Source organism: Neolamprologus brichardi, chromosome 10, assembly GCF_056152115.1.
Source record: "Neolamprologus brichardi isolate AB-2024 chromosome 10, ASM5615211v1, whole genome shotgun sequence".
In the NCBI taxonomy this organism is placed as follows: domain Eukaryota; kingdom Metazoa; phylum Chordata; class Actinopteri; order Cichliformes; family Cichlidae; genus Neolamprologus; species Neolamprologus brichardi.
In genome coordinates this window covers 22,800,316-22,815,272 of record NC_142113.1, presented here as the reverse complement: position 1 = coordinate 22,815,272, position 14,957 = coordinate 22,800,316, and the positions used below count along the sequence as shown (strand labels likewise).

General features: G+C 38.5%; 1 protein-coding gene across 3 annotated transcripts in view; it reads left to right on the top strand.

Annotated features, from left to right (window-relative positions):
• The first annotated feature begins 9,759 nt into the window (after positions 1–9,759).
• The window catches only part of gabrg2 (gamma-aminobutyric acid type A receptor subunit gamma2), a 44,508-nt gene continuing 39,310 nt past the window's right edge, over positions 9,760–14,957 (top strand). For all 3 annotated transcript variants that reach the window (XM_006784986.2, XM_006784985.2, XM_006784984.2), the window contains exon 1: positions 9,760–10,246. In XM_006784986.2, the coding sequence (XP_006785049.1) occupies positions 10,131–10,246 (116 nt within the window). In that variant the 5' untranslated portion in view covers positions 9,760–10,130. The remainder of the gene's footprint in view (positions 10,247–14,957) is intronic.

Genomic DNA, 14,957 nt, shown 5'->3' with positions numbered 1-14,957 from the left:
AAACCCAGCTTAACAACAACACTGGCTGGTTACAGTGTTGCCAGCTCCTCGGTAAGGAAAATCGTCTAGAAGTCTAGAAGTCGATGTCATCGCCCAATTTGCATAATTGGTCTGCTTATGTAATTGTAACCAGACATAAAGTAAGTAAAAAACACCCTAAATGCATTTAAAATATATTTAGAACTACAAATGAAATTTATTTTAGCAATTATTGTGTTTTTTTAATGCCACAATTCCAACCCTCCTCCTTTATCGGGGGTTGGGACCGGCAAAAGAGAACTGAAACAGGCACTCTGGCAGACTTACTTGTGTGTGTGTTCTTAAGTAATTTAAAACGCTGTCATCCACAAAAAGTAACAGTAAAAGCAAAACTGACTGCTCAGGGCAGGAGCAGCTTCACTCATGCACGATCCTTTGCAGTTTGGACTGTAGGTGTGAACATCTCCTGCTCTGACAGCAGCTGGGGGCAACTGCTGCGGGAGGACTATCTGCCGCCTGTGAGTGCTTTGGAACGGGCAAAGTGCCCACGGCAGCACCCGCTGCTTGTTGAGAGTAAGAGGGATATGTGCTTTTACATCAAAAAGTCGTCATAAGTCTCCAATAACACCAGTAAAAGTCGCCAGATTTGTCACTAGTCGCTTTTTAGGGAAAAAAAAGTCGCTAAGGGGGTCTGAAAACTCGCTAAATATAGCGACAAAGTTCCCACATCTTGCCCGATTGTGGTTTGGGTTATGTGGCCCAAGCTCATAGAAAACAGGTCTAGCCCGGGGCAACATTAGCTGGTTGTAAGCTAACGTTAAGCAAGCTAATGTTAAACTCGCCTGTTGTAAAAATCCCACTTTCCCTGTGATAAACAGTTTGATTACACTCACACAACTTGAGAGTTTATTCACTGAGCATCAGCCTACAACAATCTTACATCCACCTGAAAAAAATAAATAAGCAAATGCCAGGCGAACAACAGCTTACAACGGCAAAAATAGCAGAGCTTACTGCCAGTTAACCACAGCATCAACATCTCACCTCAGTATGGCTGCCATCGGTCAGAAGTGAACTTCTCTGACTCGTTGACTCATATGGACTCCTTTCACAAAATTTTACAGCCACTTCCAGAGTAATTAAATGCAGATGCTTCTCACAGCAAACACAGCCGTCCACAGAAACTCATGGGCAGGTCCAACTTTGGTCCAAACAGTAGTAGCTACAGCTGAGTCTAAATGTATTTGTTTTTGAACTCTCTTGGCTAAATAAATATGTTTGTCCTATAGCAGCAAGGATTATGCTTACATTTAGAGGGGTAAGAAAACAGAACTCAATTCTACTGACATCTAGCAGGGAAAATTTTACACACTGTAAAAGAATAACATGTAATTTAAGAATAATATTTTTTTTAAACTAAAATTAATCATACTTTATTTCCTCTCTAAATTATACTTATATAATAAGTATGCTTCAGCTTCCCAGATAAAAGCAGATGGCCTAGAGTTTAAACTCTTTGACACAGAAGTCAAAGTATGACAGCTGCAGTAATTCCAGGTATCATCCAGAAATCAATAACAAGTCTAATTTGTTTTCACTTCATATTGTTTTATTCCAGTTTTACCCATCAGTTTTTATATTATCCCTTTTCTCATTTCCATTTTTTTTATCATTACTAACCGCTGACAGATATGTCTTTCATATCACAAAAACCAGTTTTGCTCTTGGTGCATTTCTAAATAAAACTTCTCCAGCACACTTTACTTCTGTTAAAATTGGTGATATTTCTGTGTGAGGAAGCCAAGGATCTGAAGTCAAAGAGAAAAAAACCCCAAAAAAAGATATGGTTACAGCTTTTCTGTCTGAGTTCATACACTAAGCAGGGTTGAGATCAGGGCTCCCGCCAGGCTCTTTTAAGTCTGCTGAGCAGAGAGGTCGGTTTTCATAGACTTCTCACTGCTTGGTGGAGTAGGATAAAGATACAAAGACCTGCATTTGCTAGATTTAACGCCAGAATCTTAAGGGTGGTGTAGACATATACAAGTTGGTATCCATGACAGTACAGGTTGTATAAATCCTTGAGGGTCTGCGCGTTGTTTAAAGACACCTGAACATTAAACAAAAACACTTTTTCAAGGCTGTATTATAATTATTGTATAAGAAAAAGTAACTACCACAAAATTAGTCACAGAGTATGTGTAATAAGAATGACAAACCCATAAAAACATATGGGCCACAACTAAAGTTCCTCCAGCATTTTATTGCATTTTGGTATTCTGGGTTTTATAGCTCAGCCATTTATTGACAGATTTTTACACGAAATGTTTGGTTGTTAGCAGACTACCTGTTAAGTGCAATTCATTTTTTGACAGTTGCAGGAAGGTCTATAGATAGGCCAGCCCTGGCTTCTATCCTCTAATAAAATGCCTCCTTTAGGACACCCCCTTCACCAACAAGCTAGCACAGCCGAGTAATTATCAGTGGTTGTTGTGAGTTACTGTGAGTCCTGCCGGCTGTGCACAATGGGACAAAGTTTTATGTCCTTTGGCTGAACAACATGTTATGTAAGCATCCCAATGGAGATGTAGAAAAGAGTGATGACCTTTGGACAAGGCCTTCTCCTGCACAATGAATTGTAATTAAAGATATTAAAAAACACAGGAGCAGATGCAACAGTTCGTCTTCACCACGTGGCTGGGGCCTGTCTGTGTTGAGTTTTGGATAATAGGATAAGTGGAAGAGGATGCATAGATGGCATTATAAAACACTGAGGTATGCAAAGACGTACCACACTGACTAGACAAGGTAGGACCAAGATTCATAAAAGTAAATCTGTAGCTCTGAACTGGGCTCATTCTTTTATTCTCTGGCTCTTTTTTATTCTCCAAAAGGGATTACTTTACACTAGTAATAACGTTTCCAGTCAAACCAGGGGTTATACTTCTATGAGCATTTCTTACAGGTAATAATGTATGATTAATCATTGCAATATATGTTAGGCAGTCATATTTTTGGCTAAAATAACATTTATACTCTATGTGTGAAAGAATTTTAAATTCTAGTTAGGTTGGGACTCTTCAAAAGAACCCTGTTGGCCAGAAATAACTGAAGATGTAGTTCTGTGCTCTGAGTCATAGCCTTTGGACATCATTGGGAAACCCTAATACTATCAGAATGCGACATAAACAATTTCCTTGAGAACCTGTTTCCCTGCTGTTTTCTTAACAGCTTAGGTGATGAGTTCTGTGTCTAGAAGGATGCAGAATGTATAGTACAGAGGAAGTAAATAGGCAAAATGGCTCTTTTCCTGGTGCGGTGCTTTGGATGTCATTAAGACAAAAGAGTTTATGGCTGATGGTTGATGTGATGGTGAAGTGATTCCTAGGGACTTCCCATTTAGTTACAATGAGTGCCCTTGCGCTTTCCAAGTGCAAGGGCACTCAGTAGGCTCCATTGGGGCTTTTTTCTATAGAAAACATATCTTTTTTAGCTATTTTATAAAAAGGACTCAAGATAATATAAATTGATTTGCATTAACATATTTTGTTGACACACGGAGTATAAATTTTAGTAAAGCAGAGAAGACCATTTGGAAGTGAACACTCCTGCAATTCTTTAAGTGGTGAACATCGTGATGTGATGGCAGCCACGGGAAGAAAGGAATTCCTCTATAAAGTTGTTCTCTGCAGCAATGAAAGTAGTGCTTGAATTCCCAGTGCATTAACATTCTGCCAGAGGAACAGCTAATCTTGATGGCAACTGTTGTGTAATGATAGGGAGATTTACTTTTGATAGAAAAATGCATCACACTGTAAGTACATCTCAAAGCAGATAAATACGCTGGCAGCTCCACATCTGTGTGTGTGTGTGTATGGGGGGAGGGAACATTTGTGTATTACAGCTTTCTAACACTTCCGCTCTCTCTCTCTCTCCTCTTTCTCTCTCTCTCTCTCAAAGAGGGTTTAGAATGAAGAGACAAATTCCTAATGGATGAACACAAAAATGTTCTAAAACCACTCCGCATATCCCAATATCCTCCTGTTTTCACTTACTTGGCAGTGCTATGTAAGCAACTTGCAACACTTCCATTCTGGCATCCCTGTTTTTTTTCCCCTTGTATGCATCTGTAGTGTCTGCATCAGTGATTTTGGGCTCATATACAGTTTGTGTTTGATAAAGCTTTGACGAGAAGAGAACAAAAAAGCCTCCGAAATAATACGAGAACTGAAAGCAGGAACTCAATGTGATCTACCTTTGGGATTGGAGATTATACCTGCTTAACGTCAAGCTAACCAAATACCATACAAAGAGGCTATGATTTCAGCCAGCTGAATTTGCCCCGAATCACAGTGGAGAGGTTAGATGCTGGCATGAACGTCATAAATCACATTTCTGGGACATTTGTAAGGCTCATGGGCAGCAGATCATCGAATCTGCCCATTAGGGATACATAGCAAACTGAATTTCTAAATAACTATTATTGTTTTAGTGTGGATCAGAACAATTGAGACAGAACAAAATAAGTTGTGTATTTGAACTTTTTTCAAGGTGGCAAAAAAAAAACAACCCTGGAAACTTCAATAAAAGATATTGTTTATATTTTATTCACTGCCTCTCATGCCCCTTTGATTTCAAGATCTTTTGCCAAACTCAGATGGTGTAGCCTTTCTTATTTTCTTTTTTGGAAGAAAAACAACAAAAAGGCATTATTTTAGCACTAATTTTGAAGCTGCACCTGTATGTGCTTTGAGATGTATTTATGCTCACAGTATTGAATGCTCGCAGTATCTTTATCATTAGCCCAAAGGAGCTACCACGAATATATGAAGGCTGAAAGAATAAAATAATGGAAAAATGCATAGCTAATTCAGTCATGCCTTTTGCAGTGTGCAATAGTCCTCAAGTTTCAACATCGGGCTCCTTGAACATTTCCTTAATGAGGAGTGTCAGTCTGTGAGCTGCAGACTAATTCAGTTGTCACTTAGTGAGAGGTCGGATACAACCTGGACAGGTCACCTACTCACAGGTGCCTTTAAAGTTCTAATAAAGTCAATTTATTAACGTCATGTTTCTTTCATCCAGAAAATACAGGCATGACACAATTTATGTGTTGAGAAAAAACCATCAGCAAGAAGGTAAAAGCAAACTGCAGAAAATCAAGAGGCCTGGAGATGTTCCTCTTAAGGGGCCCTCATTATATCAGCAGGGATCACTAAATGAAACAGCATGGCACGCTGATAGATAAAGGAGCAATTTCCTGTTGAGTTTTAGTAAAGACATATTTGAAAGAATATTGTACGTTGCCTTATGAAACACAAGCAAAACAAAGAGTGAATGTTAGTTTGAGTGGTCTCCAGTCTGGCCCTAATTTAGATGTGGTTTAAATTTTTAGTATTGTCAGACCACAGAGAGTGCTTTCTCGTGTTCATGTCCGAAAGTGCTCAGTATGGATGGATGTGTTTGCACATCTTCTAAGCTTAATAAACAGAACACCTATCTGGCCTTTTACTCTGGCTGTTTGTGGTGAGGGTGGTGGCTCTCACTTTATTTTAAGTAGAATAAGTTTCAGATTTTGTTACGTGAAATTGACTTCTACTGTTTTTGGATTTTTTTGCTTTTGATGTTACATCGTTTTGTCTTAATTGCCAGACTGTTTCTAATATGCAATAGTGGTTACAGTAGATCATTCTGTTCTCACAGCTTGATGTTAACCAAGTGGGGCTGTGACAGCATATGTGTGGGTTGTAAAACTGGAATGATAGTGGAACTGGGCATCTGTGTGTTCAGTGTTGCCATTATAGAAGACTATACCTCCCCCAGCTCTTATCTAAAGATGACACAACATATTATCACAGCCAGACTCACACATGTCACCCTGTCTGGATAGAGAATGGATGCCATTAAAGATGAGATCATTATTGAAATTTTTCAAGCAGACATGTAACTAAACTAAGCCTTCACATGCCAGTGCTGTCACTGTCCTAATGTACCCGTTTTATTATAGAAATAATGAAATGGGTATATTATAATACAGCATAACTGCGGTGACAGTTATGCTGTATTATGAAAAAGGTCTAGCAACTTTTGTTGCAGACCAAGCACACCCCCTATTGGCAATGGCAATGCCCAGCTGGACAATGTGCCCATGAAAGGCTTCATTAAATGACAAAAAGTCCAAGGCGTTAACCCAGCCTACAAACTCCACAGATCACAATCGGATTGAGTGTCTGTGAGGTGCGCCAGAATAAGCCTGATCCACGGAGGCCTTATTTTGCAACCCACAGTAAACAAAGGATCTGCTGCCAATGTGCCGATGCCAGAAACCCTCACAGTTTCAGATCCCAGATAGATAGACAGATAGGTAAATAGATAGACAGATGTTCTGTACTGCAACCTACATTGCCTCAGTTTAGATTATTTTAAGCTATAATATATAGAGGGATAAATGAGTTCTTAAACCAGTTTAGTTTGTGCTGTTGAACTTTATACTTTCTGCCTGATATTTAGCAAGTCATACTGAGAGTGGGATATGGGGTAGATTGAATTCTATCTGCGCGTTTAAGCATACACTGGTCGTACACTATAATGATCCTTTTGACCAATAATTTCCATTTCAAGTGTGTTAACTCAGATTTCAATGAATGTTACCAAATCATTCACTTTCTAAAGCATAAACAAACTTCTTTTTCAACTTCATGCAGGTGCAGTCTGCAAAGGATATGCTGTCTCTAGAGGAGTTGAGAAAATACCCAGTCAACAAGGACGTGTAAGGTTAAGGTGTGGGCACCAAGACAATTTGACGAGCTTCTAGATTTGGTTGGTTATGAATAACCACATGACTATGATCAACAGAATTTTTTTTTGTCAAAAAATGATTATCTCCGCCTTGCTCACCTTTAAAATTAGGTGGTTAGTACACCATCTGATAAACTTACTCATTTTTGAATGTCTGTATTGCAATCACAATCATCTGAGTAATTCTGTGCATGGCTGGAAGAATGGATGATAGCAGAAACAGCATCTGTACCCCACCTCTGTCTATGAGTAAACCACAGAGGGTCTAGTTTACTGTTCACACCTGATTTCAACACAGACACCATGCATTTCTCCAGGCATTTCATTGTCCAAGTGTTGACAGGTCAGAGGTATTTTAATTGCACAAGGGGGACCTAAACAATGTTAGGTAGCTATGTTTCATGTTGTGGATGATGTGTGTAGCTGTAGCTGTTTAACACTTACTTTATGTGTTAATCAGGGTCCACATACTTGCCAGTATGAGGTTACTAAATCATGACAGGACAAACACACCCAGATGAATAGGATTTTTTAAAGGAAGGTCACTGCAGTGGAGACCAGGTGCATCACTGACACGAGGATGCACCAGTTTGGCTCAAATTTCTGCTGTGACTACTGAACCAAGTGGATCTAACCCGACATCTCTGCCTATGTGAGAGACAGTATAAAAAAGAGAAATTGGGATTTTAGCTGGCTTCCTTGCATCACCACAATAAATGTTTGAAATAAGTTAGTCAATATGTCTATTTTGTGTGCACTTAAAAAAAATCTAGTTTAATGTCTTCCAGTAGTGAAATAAATATCCATCTGCCTTTGACTTAATTGACTGTTTAACTTTAGTGGCAGTTGGGTGTATCAGCATTTATCTAAATTACTACTTCCATCTAAACTAGATCAATACCTCCTTGTGCTTAACAGATTATCTGATGGTGACGTTTGGGCCAAGGCCTGCTAGGCCAGAGCCTATGACAGCTGGAGAACTGCATTAATATGACTGCAGAGGAAAGAGGGATACTGGTCCCTAGAGATGCTCTCTCTCTCTCTCTCTGTGTGTGTGTGTGTGTGTGTGTGTGTGTGTGTGTGTGTGTGTGTGTGTGTGTGTGTGTGTGTGTGTGTGTGTGTGTGTGTGTGCACATGAGCTGATAACAAATAACCTTAAACCCCTTTCTTTCAGGAGGATATCCCAGCTATCATAAGGAGAGAGCCAGGGTACACCCTGGAAAGGTTTCCAATCTGCCTTTGCCAAACAAACAATTAAATAAATAAATGAATAAATAAATAAATAAAATAAAATAAAAATCCCTGTTTGGCTTCGGGGGATTTCTTCAGTACAGTTGAGTATGGTCAAACAAGTGTACATCCAACTGATCATAGAAGAAGCTACCCTCTTTACATTATATTAAGAGGTGATTGCCAATTTATTCCACTTTGAGAAATGTTGCAGGGTTGATGAAGCATCTGCCAATTTACTTAAGGTGATTAGTCTACATGGAACTCCTCTTGCCACAAATAAACACATAATAATGTTTTCAAATCAGGTACACCTCATCTTCCATGCAGGTCACACTTGCCAGCTGCAATCAGTGCTGATTGCTGGAATCCAATTTTAATAACTAATACTTAAAAACTAGAATCAGACTTTAGGTGATTAACATTCTGGGTCAATGAGTGTATGGCAAAAAGAACAACAAAAAATGACCATAGTTGACCATGACTGTAAACTAGGGCAGAAAAAAAGTGATATTGAATGCCTGAATACCTCTGGAATTAATATAAAGAGTGGAATTTGGAGTACCAGACTCCAGATGAATAGAGACAAAAGAATGTGAGGACAAAAATATTTTACTTATTTGGCTGTACAAACATGCAGTAAACTACTGCAGAAAAACAACTCAGGTTAAAGATGCATACAAATAAAAGTGTCAGTAAAACCAGAATACAAAACATCGGTGATGAGATCATGTGGCCTATCTTCCTGCCACCATTTTGTCAGTTTCCCAAGAACCGGTTTAATTCTCTATGTTGTTGTGTTTTATTTGTTGACTTCCTCTATCTTTGCTCTTCTGGATTAACATTTAAAAATAATTCAAACATTTTCTCGAAATGGCTGTTCTGGTCTATTTCTGTAGATGGTTGGGATATGGCACAGGGAGGAGAAAAGAGCTGTACTGCAGCGGAGTCATTGATTTATGAGTCAGGATGGGAAAAGCTACAGTTTTTGTATTTAGAAGCTTCTTTTCAAGAATTCACTGAACTGTAGTTAGCAAAGATATTGCATTAGCATACTTACACGAAGATACTGAAATGGATACCAAAGCATTATACATATCACACCTAAAAAAAACTTTAAAAAAAAACTGAATTCACTTCCCAGACTGGATTAAGATAAAAAGATATAATAAACATGTTTATTAGACATGTCAGCTTGCTAGCTAAATACAAATATAACCTGCTGCATGTCATATAATCAATCTATGTACAAAGATGCAACAACGCAAAGCAATCATTTTGGAAATAATAAATAAGTAAATAAATAAATAAGTGTAGGACATTAATTTACCTGTGTTTACCTTTTTTTTCTCTGTTATGTTTTCTGTTATCTGGGCCATGCAGCCAGTATTCGTCTGACTTTAAGCAGCAACGAACTGACTGGATCTGTCCTTAGTGCTGATTGGTTGTTCTGTATGTAACGCAGACGCAACTGATAGAGCTGTCCGAGGTTCTGATAGAGTGATTTGCCTGGACTCATGCCTGTAGCATATTAAACCATTCCAAGCAGATGTGTAAGACACCAAGAAACACACAATCATATCTCATCTCAATATATTAATACATTGGTGTAATTGTAATTATAACAGTCTATATATATATATATATATATATATATATATATATATATATATATATGTCAGAATACATATATATATATATGTATTCAAAACCTTAACTTGGTGCTTCCGCTTAGTGAAACCACGCATGTGTTGATCCGTGCTGCAGCAACGTGCATCAGTTCCTCTCTGACCCCAGTGTTAATCTGCATTCAGACTGAGGCTTCGCTGCCTTTCTTGGCTTCTCGATAGTGGAGCAGCTTATTTCTTGGGGCTTCGCTGTTTTGTGCCAGTCTTGTAGGCCCCTGCCAGTGCTGTCGAAACGGCAACACACACGCACGAAGACGGGCGATACGAAACGAAGCTTTTCGACTCGCGTCGATTTTGTTTTGGCTGATTTCACACCGCCGCGCGCTCGCCTCCAGTCTCGATTTGCAGAACGGCTACTGCTAGCGTGCGTAATGTATCGCAGAGAGGAAACACAGTAAATAGACGGACACGTCCATCTGCAAGAAAGAGGAGACGAAGATGGTGATGATGGCTTCGCCAAAATCAGCCTTCAAATGCTCGATACCGATGGCGAAGCCTTCCCTCCCGCTGAAGCTGCTTTTCTGGGTGTTTATTGTCGTGAATCACTCCACAAGGTAAGATATTAACGCCTATTTTTTCTCAAAACCACGACTGTGTTTCGGCCCGTTGGTCAGCATGTTTCAGATTTTTAACAGCAAATATAGAGGTGCCTCCATTCCAACCCTGGCGTGCTATTAAGGGGATCCTGAGCCGTTGGGTAGCTGAGAGGATGTAGTTTTGTATTTAGGGGGGGAAACCGGAGCTTTCGGTGTATATGTGGCACGTTTAATTGCGGTTCCAGTTGAAGTGAAATATTGTTAATAATATTAAAATTGCCTCAGCGATACACGCATGCACATTGTATGTGTGCTACACTCTGTGTATCAATGTGTTGTTGGTGTTTTTAATTTAAAAAAAAATCCCCACAAAGATCTACAGATTGAATATTTGGCTTTGAAAAGCGAATAACAGTGATACACGTTTATACGACGATACCAGTGTCTCCCTCTCAATCTGCCCCGCGTTAGATGTAGCATAGTGGCAGGCTAAGTTGAGTGAAGCTAAGGCTACATTTAGTCTGTTAAGCTGTCTTCAAGAATCAAGTATATTCTAAGAGTCAAAGCCTTGTTATGAACGCACTGGCCGGAGGAGGTCGAAATGGAATAGAGGCCACATGAAAACAATCGGTTGTTATAAAGGCAAACTTGAGGATAAAGAAGGAACCTTTCCTCCCACGTATTTGAAATAAAAAAATAAGCATTTCAAAATGGCAGACAATCACACAGAGAATATAAGTATGAAGGCACAATAAGGAAATGGACAGCACATATGCACTGATCCTTGCCCAACACAGGCACACAACCAAAAACACCTGACATCTCTGCTTTAACTGTGGGCCGAAATTGTGTTTGTTACAAAGACAATGAAAGAGAAGAAAGAAAGCTGTGTGGCTGCTCCTGTGACGACTTCATCCCTGTATAGTGAGATAAGAATACTGGAGAGCAAGCGGATGGTTAGGCTCCTCGCATCGGTTTCCTCTTGTGCTGCTGGAGGGGGAAAAATGGAGGCAGATAAATCAACTGACGTTCAATCACCGTCATGCTGGTCAAAACCTTGGGGCTCCTTGCCCAGATCTACATTGTTAGGCCTGTGTATTTCTAATTGTCTGGAAAAGTAAAGTAGTGTATACAATGCACTTGAGTAAATGCTGCTAATCAATATGTGACCATATGCAGACACCTGTGCGGAGGTCACACTTAAAGTATGACTCAAACTATTTTAGAAGTTTCGGTCCTATGTATGGCATAATGATTAAAATGCATCCACTGACAGGCAGTAATTTATGATTCATGTATGAAAGCTCTTTTATAAGACATCAAGGTCTTTGCATGCATTCAGTATTTTGTGCTACTTTGTGACTCATTGACATTTACTATGTGTAGTGATGTCAGACAGCATCACAATACGTTAACCCAGTCAGTTACTCAGGTAGTGGAGTCAGTTACTGTCACAGATCAAATTTTGCAGAACACCCTCAAGCAGAAGAAGGAGGAATTTGGTTGCAGATTCTTTGGTATTTTCTTCTATGCGTGGGTAGGTAGGTGTCAGATCTATAACCAGGATCCACTAGAAGATTTTCAGGCAAGGGATCATGGGAAGAAGGCCTCGACATGATGGAGTGATGTCAGAATAAGCTAAGTCTGGTGGTACTTACATTATGTGCCATCCCAGATGATAATTTTGCAAACTCAAGCGTGTTAGGTAGCAGATGAAATTCGTTACATAAGTCTAATTTATTTATTTGCTTTATATTTTTAGCGTTCTAACCTTAGCTGCCCTAGGACATGTGAAAATTCTCAGCTCAGAGCATATCGTATATGGTAGAAAATACCATCAAAAATGATTTATTTTGACTCAAAATTGATGTGATTTCTACAACACCGTCATTATGGGACACTGTTTGACCTGAATGCATTTTTTTTTTCAAATATCATGATTAAATGTCTATTTATAATTTAACACTTCTAATGAGTATCTGTCATGGTAGAAATAAAGGGCAGTACTGAGAGTGTAATGAGTGGTAAAACAAATATATTTTAATTTTTGAAACCTTGTCCTCTGAACTTACGTGCAGCACCAGTGTTCTAGCATCAGTATTTATTAACTTCCTGACCTCCCACTGAAGTTGGTGGGACTTAATTGATCCATTTTGTACAGAACAAATGTAACATTATATCTCACTCAATCCATTTTGTGTGAGTGCACTTAAGGCCTGAAGAAGAAGAATGCTTGGATTAACAAAGAAAGTTGATTAACACGTTACGTTGATCTAATTCTTGGACTAGGTGTTGTCTAGCCAGCTAATCTAAAGAAACCCTGACTATGCTGAACTTGAATGCTTCAGTTCCCAAACACTTGGTAATAAAAGAAGAGGTAATAGAAGGAAATGGTAAACACGGTCCTATCTTAACTTTCTTTAAACATGTTGCTAGCACAGTCAAAATGACCTTATAGCTTTCAGTTACATTTTAGAAAAATGGAAAGAATATATAAGATAACATTTATAACGCACACTGTGGTAATTTCTAAAGGCTTTCTGTGTTTTATTGTGGAACAAACATAAAGTTAGTTAGCTAGTGCCATTTATTCAGCACTGTGATTTCTAAGGCAACAAAAGCAAATTAAACTGTAAGTTAAAAGATATATTGATGCTGTCTGTTTATTCAACTAGCGCCTTTGTAGAGTTCATTTTCTGACTACAAAAATCTCTCAAGCAGACGTATTTTCTGTACATAGGATGTAATCTATGTCCATTCAATTTTTGAGCTGCTGTTAAGTATTAATAATGTGGGAAACATTTCACTACACATTTTATGCTAATTGTATAAAGTAGCTGTTAGTATGTTAGTATGCCCAGAATATGTTGCATTGCAATTATCCCTATCTGCCACCGATTCTCATCAGTTTGTCAGTATTTTTTGACAGAATTCCATCAAATTGGAAACCTACAGTGAATTAAATGGGTCAGCCAAACTGCCATACATCATCTGCTTCTTGTCACTTGGAAAGGGTCAGGAGTTTTGACAAACTGCCATGTATTCCATAATTAACATCATGTGAATTTGTGTCTTAGAATTCCTAAAAGTCAGTTCATAGCAAAGACATGTTGCCATTTTTATTTTATTTTATTTTTTCTGCCTATAGTGAAGACAGTTTGACAGGTCAGTAAAAGAAACAGGCAACACTCATGGTTACCTTTCTACAACTGAGAAACTCTGGTAGATATTGAAGTCAAAGACATTTTGGAATAAAGGTGGAAGGGCTTAAGTTGGGCACTTTGGCCTCCTGTTGTTATATATATATATATATATATATATATACATACATACATACATACATACATATATGTATATATATATATATATATATATATATATCACTTTTAAAGAGTCTAAATGAATAGATTTTGGCACTTTAAGACTCAGTCATACAGGCCTAGAGACCATGTGACAACCTCTGGTTGCTAGGGAAAAATGTGTCTTGGTAAGTGGTTGCTGGAGGTTGCTAAGTGAAATTGGTCTCAAAGACACAAAGAGGGTGCTGTACCAAAAAGCTTCTTGTAATTGGTGTGGTCACCTGTAGTTTGCATTCAGCTGCAACACATGTTGAAAAAATGAGCAGTTTTTATTTGGAGGATTAAATCTATTTATTGTTTGAGTAACAAAAATGCAATTGCGTCGTGGTTTTCAGTGTAGCGTGATATACCTCAGTGGACTAGAAAAATAAACATTTAGTGTCTTGGCCAGCGTGACTCAGGCCTTAGCTGTTGGTTTCACAGACAGACAGCAACAATTTGCCAACCCGTCACAGAATACAAATTTTTCTCGCTGTACTTGTGTTTGCCATGGAGTCAGCAACTGGTTTCTAGGCCTGTGTGACTGGGATTTAACTTAATGTAAGTGAAATTATTACAGAAACGGCTCATTATATTCGCCCACTGATCAAAATCTATTAATATGCTCTAATCTTTGTAATGTGGTTTACAGTGGATTGGTCCGTAAATAGACTGGTTGTATTAAGATGCCAGAATGCAGTTAAGTAGAGCAGTTAAATCCTGGTAATTGGATGTTAATATTACAGCATGTGATTAACACAACTTCAGTTGTTCATTTATTTAAATTTCCAGGTTGATTAAAGGAAAAACAAAATAGAATATTTGAAACGTTTAGAGCCATATGATTTGTCAGTAAAATATCATTACTAACAAAATACAACTGTATATTTTTTTCTTTCATTAAAGGTAGAGTCTGTGAAAAGTGTTGCATCAACAACATCATGTACAGAAGAGTTTGTTTGGTTGTTGCCAAAGGAACAAGATAGATTGCATGTTGAGTAATAAGGATCATGAAGGTTCATTAGATCATGCTGCTTTATTGGCTGCAGTTTGGAACATATGTGGTAGAGTGATAAACTGGATGAGGTCGAAAGCTGCTTATCCTGCTGATATTACTGATATTATTGTTCTTGGACCCTCTTGTGAATATGTGAAACTGCAGCAGAGGACACTTCGCTATTGCTTTGCATGAAACTTGAGATGAGAATTTAATTGAAATTCCAATACTGTCGTTACCACAGTCAATACCAGCACAATTATTGAAGTGCACATGCATAAGTATGAACCCAGATATACACATGCAGCATGCATGTGCAGGCACTAACACGGGGCTCTCTGTGGACCTTCAGGTACAGAATTAATAGGCAAACCCTTAGATCTGCCTGTAGTGA